Below are 7,684 nucleotides of genomic sequence, written 5' to 3' on the forward strand. Positions count from 1 at the left end.
GTCTGTCCAGAACCTTGCAAATACCTCCCGAGGAAGGCGCCCAAGTCCCTGACTTCATATCAAGGGGCTCGCATTCTTTTTAACGTTTTTGGATCAAAAATCCACAGGTGAAGCCAAACAGCGACTTTTTTTTTTTTTTTTTTGGAGCCACTGCTGTAACATGGCTGTTAGGCCTTCTGACAAATATTTAACACCGCCGTGAGTGTCAGTAATTCCACATTAAATGCCTTCACGTCTCCATGTAGTCCCCGTGCTGCTCGCTCTGCCGTGATTTCTCCTTCCGATAACTTCAGGCACCCGCTCGTGGTTTTTGACAGCGACGCTAGGCTGCATGCTGCCGCGTTTCCCCCTGGCACCGTTAGGCGAGTTAAACCCGTCGGTTGAGAGGCGCTAATGCGCTCGGCACGTTGATGGAGGAATACGCAGCTCACCGGCCTGTCAATGAAGACTTAGCTGTCGCAGAGAGAGAGAGAGAGAGAGAGAGAGAGAGAGAGTCATTGATCCACAGTGTTGCAGCGTTGCTGCGCATCTAAACTCCTCCCGGTCATTGAGCGGACATCATGTGGCCACCACCGGCCCTGACGGACACGCCGCACACGGGGGACCCTATATAAGCGCCGCAGCTGTCAGGTGGAGGACTCTGGCTCCTCTGCGCTCGGGGAACGACTCGCCTTAGGGGATTACAGCTCCAGATAACTCGTAGACTCCAACTCGCACGATGTCTAATGCCTGGGGATACGCGGCGAACAACGGTGAGGCGCTCACGACTCATACGCGCTGCGGTGCAGGGGGGGGGGGGGTGACATTAGTGGGGGAACTGTTAACAGCGGTCATACCAGCCGGTGGGGAGCCGAATGAATGAATGAATGGATGGATGGACGTGTCTCCGCAGAGATTTTTAATCCCCGCACATTCGGGAGATTTTTACGCGCGTTTCAGTCACGTCGCCATCCTCGAAACGCGCAGTGTGTTTCACGCATAAAACCCACATTTCACGACTAATAACCCCAATGTATCCTCATTATATCATTGTAGGACCCGACAAATGGGCTGACAACTTCCCCGTTGCCAACGGACCCCGCCAGTCTCCCATTGACATCGTACCTGGTAAGGCACCGTTCGACGCGGGGCTGAAGCCGCTCAACCTGAAGTACGACCCCTCCACCTGCCTCGATATTCTCAACAACGGACATTCCTTCCAAGTGACCTTCATAGATGACACCGACAGCTCAAGTTAGTGTTGATATCAGTATCTTAAGAATCCAGTGCTGCCTCCACGGCGTGACCTCTCCTCTCCAGTCCGTGGTTGAGAAATTGGCATTTTAACATTTAGTCTTGACCTGGAGGAAACACAGCGATCTCCTGCATTTCCAGTTGTCGGCGTGATGTTTGGCGACACGAGAGAGGAGCCGCGGGGCTCGCGTTGGCGAACAAAGGCAGTCGGGGTTCTGGTGATGATTTCCAGGATGCGGTGACCCGCTAAATGCGGCATCCAGGTTTAATGGGTGGCTCCTGTGTTTTAACTGCAGCGCTGACAGTCTGCAGCCCAACGACTACAGAACCACGAGCGCGTTAATATTGTGTTAATGTTAAGATGGATGCATGAGTCATGCGCCCCAGATTCACTGACGCCTCCGGGGCTTTGGCGTTAGTGATCAAACTGATTTTTTAATTTTTTTTATTACATTTTAATAAACACTTTGAGTTTATTTATTTATTTAAGTGAAAGAAATGAACGGGCTGCAGGAATTCCATTCAAAAGCCGAGCACAAAGCCTGCAGATACTAATTGAATTGGTAATGTAACCCCCCCCCGGTAAACCTTTCCCACGCCAGTTCTTTTCTGCTGGTCCTGAGGTCAAAAGCCCAAGAAAAGAAGGTTACGCTGCAAATAAACCCGGTCTTGGTTAACTATTGATGTGCCAAATGTGCGTGGGAATGTGTTATACCATAAACTGCAGATTGCCTTTTTTTTTTTCATCTCTATTGTCTCGTTGATTTTTCATTTAGATCCAGTTTTAATTCCATACGAGACAAGAAACAAGTGCAGGATATATATATTTTTTTTTCTCTCTCTCTCTTCATGTTTAGGATTTTGGATGGGTCGTCCTAAGCTGATCTGATATAGGATAATGAAGAATATGGTTACATAATCTACACAATCCCAGTGGGTTGTTTTTTAGTGGACACACAAAGATGAAGAAGAAAAAAAAAAAAACAAAACAGAAGCACTTCGCCTTAGACTCTTAGCTTGATGAGTAGGTAAGAAGTAGGTCTTCCTTGGTGTTTCGCTGCCCTTCTGATTGAGTGACAAGGTCAGTCTGTGTGTCATGGTCACACATCATGTGTGCACCATGGAAAAGATGAACATCGCAGCTTATTTCTATTCATTGTCCAGTAATGTAAAGTAATCCCAGACACCCTCACCTTTATTTGCTTCAAGGTCAGTTCTGCACCTTCTTATCATTTGAGTCCGGCTACTGAGAAACAAATATCCTGTTTGGAGAGGGAAGTGTGTGTGTGTGTGTGTGTGTGTGTGTGTGTGTGTGTGTGTGTGTGTGGGTGTGTTGTGTGTGTGTTGGACATCTTATCCAGCTTAATAACCCGTTGATTGTATTGTCATATTTTCTGTTCGGGAAGATTTTTCCTTTTAGAGTATTTTCATCCACGTAGGATGCAACATAGGAGAACAGTGTTACAGAGTCAAAGACCCACTGGCTGACTGCAGAACTACCTACCTTCAGCGTGGGATGAACTGATGGGAGATGTGTCTTTTTTTTTTTTTTTCCCTCTGCAGCTCTGAGAGACGGACCAATCTCAGGGATCTACAGGCTCAAGCAGTTTCATTTCCACTGGGGCGCTTGTGACGACAGGGGCTCTGAACACACTGTGGCCGGGACCAAGTATCCTGCTGAGGTAAGGATGCCCTGAGCCATTATGATGATCATAATACTGACAGAGCCGTACTTTCTGACAGATTGAGGTTGATGTAACAAGCGGGGAGAGGGGCAAGGTGGAGAGTAAGTTGTGTTTGTGTTGTAGGTTGTTAACATTTCTCAAGGCCGTGCTGAAAAGGAAGACAGCTCATGTGTTGGGCTGGAATCATAATGGGTGGAGAAATGCAAAAAAAAAAAAAAAGAAGAAGTTAGGCTCAAGTAGAGAACAACATTTCTTTTCTGTGTGGTTATTCTCCTTAAATGTGTTTTTTTATGACACATTTTTATGAAAGAGTTTCCAAAATCCGTTTTTATCCCCGAAGCATTTTTTAAGCTAAATGTTGTTTCAAACAAAGACATATCAAATGAGACTATCCCATCTGCTGAATAAAGCATGACAGCGTTTCCACAGTTCTGAAAATGGATTTTAGGAATAAGATTTTGTTTTTTTTTCGTTTTTTTGTTTTTTTGTTTTATAATCCATTTCATTAATTCCCAGCTCCATCTGGTGCACTGGAACACCAAATACGCAAGCTTTGGTGAAGCCGCTAGCAAGCCTGATGGACTCGCTGTTGTTGGAGTCTTCCTGCAGGTCTGTCGGAACAATTCAAGCACATTGTTCAGTATTGCAGCAATTAGCGTAACACATTTACATACTTTGATTTGCTGTCATTTCTTTACAATGTACTGTGTCGTCTAATTACCACAATGCATAATACTGTTTTGCTGATGATCGTATAATTACCCTTAACATTGTTGTTTTAGATCGGTGGTGAAAATGCCAATCTCCAGAAGGTCCTGGATGCCTTTGGTGTCATCAAGTCCAAAGTATGTTTCAATAAAGAACATATTTTCATGCATTTTATTTATAATGATGTATGTGACTGACCCGTTGCTCATTTTCGGTATTACCCTCAGGGCAAGCAGACCACTTTCGCAAACTTCGACCCCGCTACTCTGCTCCCCGGTTGCCTGGACTACTGGACGTACGACGGCTCTCTGACCACACCCCCTCTGCTGGAGAGCGTTACCTGGATTGTCTGCAAAGAGCCAATCAGCGTCAGCCCTGAGCAGGTACGTCTGTTCAGGGAGCCCATTTAGCGATGGCAAAGGGATTGGCTGTGTGCCCAGGGTCTAGAATAGCCCAGTCTGCAAATCCTCTCTTTTACTGCGATCTAAATCAAGGGTATTAATTGTTCAGATTAGCTGCGCGGCTGACAAGAGAAGAAGAAACCTCTATAATGGGAGAAAAGGCAATGGAGCAGCTTCTTTCCATTTCAGAGCGCATAAAAAGACAACCCAGAGAGCAAAGTCAAGTCAAAAGTTGACACACATATGATGGTCTCGCTGCCTTACCACTGTGTTTCTCAGTCATTATGTGGGCAGCCAACAGGAAATATTCACCCCACACATGCATCACATTCTGTAGATGAAGGGAGGCAGCTCGAGTGAGTGTGTGATTTCAGTGTACTGGTACATTATACCTGTATTTGCAAAGCATTTACATCTAAAATGATACCGAATCATACCACTGAAATGGATATTTGACTTCTAACAACACAGTAATCTAATCTAACAGCCTCTTTAGTCAGGTTTGTCCCTGTGATTGGAGTCTTTAGGCCATGTGAAAATTAACACTGCCCGGTCAAGTGTTTATTTCATGGCAGCGAGTAGGTGTTTCAGGGGTAAACATGCGTGGACGTGTGGACATAACCTTTAGACTTGGAGCCACGTGAGGCTGGACAAGCAGATAAAGAAGTCATTTACATACGTCAGCACATGTCATTAGTTAATGATTTGTTACCAGTTAATTGTGTGAGGACACACCCACCAGCTGCATTGTTCTGTCCCAGTAGTGACTAGTTACTCACTGTCTACATTATATTCAAGTGGCTGCAGCAGTGTCGTTACCATGGACTAATTCATTAGCCAGTTAATTACAGATCCCTTAAATAGGTCATCTGACACCATCCTGTAGCTACTGACTTGTTTTTCTTGGCCAGCCTGACTTGACAGGAAAGGCAGGGCAGGGCCAGCTGCTTCCCCCTGCTTCTAGTCTTCATGCTATGCTAAGCTAAGCTAAGCTAAGCTAAGCTAACCGGCTGAAGGTTTCACCTCTCGGTTACTGCACCCAGCCAAGAAATAGTCCAGCACAAAACTCTTTGTAAAACCGCAGCTTTTCGTTTCTAGAGTTTTTCTACACTTTTTGTACGGATTAAATAAACAAAGTATTCATACTTTACTTCTACTACAATATGTACTTTCTACTTAACTCCACAGTTTGACAAAAGTTACTTTGCTGAGAATGAATTCTTTGTACAAAACACGTTCAGCTTATGAAATATGATGCATTGCTATAGATAAAGTAGAATTTTGAATGCTTGACTTGGAGTATTTTTACATTGTGGTGTTGCTTCTTTTACTTAAAAGAGTAATTTAATATTAGCTGTTTCTTCTCGTTTCCAGACTTCAATGCTAAGCTAAGCTAAGCTAAGCTAAGATAACCAGCTGCTGGCTGTAGCATCACGTTTAATGACTCGCTCTGTTTCTCACAAACCGTTGGCAATAAATTGAATAAGTTTATTTCCCAAATTGTGAAACGGATTCTTTGAGCATCAATAATACAACTGGCGGGCCTAAGTTCTGAATTTAATTCAGCGACTCATCAGCAAGACCAGTGATGTGTTTTGTGAGTGACAGTCACAGGAGGTCAGCAGGAATGACTAACCCCTCGACCGCCTTCTCCTTTTTCACAGATGGCCAAATTCCGCAGCCTGCTCTTCTCTGCTGAGGGTGAGGCCGAGTGCTGCATGGTGGACAACTACCGCCCTCCCCAGCCGCTCAAGGGTCGCCCTGTCCGTGCTTCCTTCCAGTAATAACCACCTCCCCCTCAGTTGCCCTTCCTTGCCCTTTCCCTCCCCTCCCCCTCCCTTTAGTGAGACACCCAGAGTTACCTCTCTTGCAGTGAGCCACGAAGTACACATATCTCTCTCCGTCCGATTTTAAAAGAAATGAAATTCCTCTGACCCGTTGCTTTCAGTGCTGGGCAGTCCAGACGTAGATGGAGCACTTGCAGGATTTGCATCTCTCTTTCTATGCGTGTAATCAGCCAGCAAAGATGCCCTGTCGTAATTTATTTTATGAGACAAACACTTCACGGTGGAGGCGGCCAGGACTTTGCATCCGGTGCCAATGTTTTTAGAGACATCAAACCAGCGTGTGTAGCCTTTTTTTCTCTGTGTGTCACACAACAAACACCACAAAGATGAAAAAGAAAAGATGAATTATCATCAAAATGGTGCTCTCCAGCCAGAAGACAGCAGAAAGCACAAGCTCATTGCAGTAGTCAGGGGGAGGATGAAACTACATTGCCATCTGTGAGGAGGAGTGCAAGGTGCAGATAAACACACACTCACACACACACACACACACAAGACACATACACTATCACTGCCAGTCTTTCTGTAATCTCTGACCGACTGCCAACCTCTGCATCACAGCAGCTTAATAAAACACTGCAGCCGCCTCCATCACAACCAATTGACTCAGAAAATCCCCCTCTGGCACACACAACATCGCATGCAAAGTCTCGTGCAGACATGATGCCTATAGGCACTGGCCTGCTTATTGATTCGAATCCAGTGTACAGCAACAAAGGACACAAGGACAGACTGCTGCTGGTGCAAGCCACTGACCATCACTACAACGGCTTATTTCTCTGTTTTTACGGCCTAGTTTTCCAATCTAAAATGTGTTTGTCATCCCGTGTTGTGTTTTTATTACCATTAAGGATTATGTCTTTTTTTTAACCTGACATCTTAAGCATAATATGTCCTTCAGTGATTCCTGAATTATGTTTTGTAACCAAAAGCTCTTTGCATTTTTGATGCCCTGATAATATAGCAATAGAGAGGCATGATCCTCCATCTCAAAAATGAAATGTACTGTGCAAAGAAAATCCCTTCGTGTGTTTGTTTTCGAAACCTCAGTGTGTCGAGTGCTAATGCTTAAAACGCACAGTCACCGTGTGGCCAATGCCGTAGTGGCTAATGCACAAAGCCAAGGAGGAAATGTTCCTGCCAAGGCAGCTAAGGAAGAAGAGAACCTGCCAACAGATAAGATTATTGTGTCAGCCTGGTGTCGGGCCCCGTATAGGAGAATAATTAACTACAGACTATGTGAACTCACCCTCAGCTTTGGGACCTCGGGTTTGGGCCCTGTAAGCATTTCTGAAACATTAAAGAAAACAATGATGTATTTACGGAAAGATTGTAATTAGCATTGAAAAAGAAATTTTTAAAAAGCCTTATGCCAATCACTGATAGGGCCATCCCAGGAGTATGTGTTGTTGTCATTCTATTTTGGAAGTGGACATTTTACTAGTTAAATAAATATATTTTATGAATACCACGTCTTTCTGTGTTTCATCTTCCTTTGCTTCTTTTTCTCGCAGTTCAGAAAATTCTCCCCACTACGTCGCGTCTAATGATTGTGTCCGTCCTGAGTTCTGTGCAACTCCATCAGACTTTAAAGTGTTGTTTAGCGTGCAGGCAGTCAGCTGTCATTGTAAATTCCCTTTTAGTGACTCCATGTTCACCCGTCAATTCCCCCGGAATCGAACCGGAATCAGGGCAATCGTTTAAATTAAATGTCACTTCTAAAGCTCACTCATTAAAAGCTAACGTATTGATAGTCTCGGATGTGTATCAACCCAAGTGTAAAAAGAACAAGTTGCTGCTTCCAGTCTTT

At 44.7% G+C, this 7,684-nt stretch overlaps 1 protein-coding gene across 1 annotated transcript; it reads left to right on the top strand.

Annotated features, from left to right (window-relative positions):
- Positions 1–549: 549 nt before the first annotated feature.
- Positions 550–7,303, top strand: LOC120789813 (carbonic anhydrase 1). The gene is made up of 7 exons (XM_040126857.1): positions 550–752; positions 1,036–1,233; positions 2,797–2,915; positions 3,435–3,527; positions 3,701–3,763; positions 3,854–4,009; positions 5,692–7,303. The coding sequence occupies exons 1-7, from the start codon at positions 719–721 to the stop codon at positions 5,809–5,811; spliced, it is 783 nt and encodes a 260-aa protein (XP_039982791.1). The 5' UTR covers positions 550–718; the 3' UTR covers positions 5,812–7,303.
- Positions 7,304–7,684: the final 381 nt, after the last annotated feature.

The sequence above is a fragment of the Xiphias gladius genome, chromosome 5, assembly GCF_016859285.1.
Source record: "Xiphias gladius isolate SHS-SW01 ecotype Sanya breed wild chromosome 5, ASM1685928v1, whole genome shotgun sequence".
NCBI classification, from domain to species: domain Eukaryota; kingdom Metazoa; phylum Chordata; class Actinopteri; order Istiophoriformes; family Xiphiidae; genus Xiphias; species Xiphias gladius.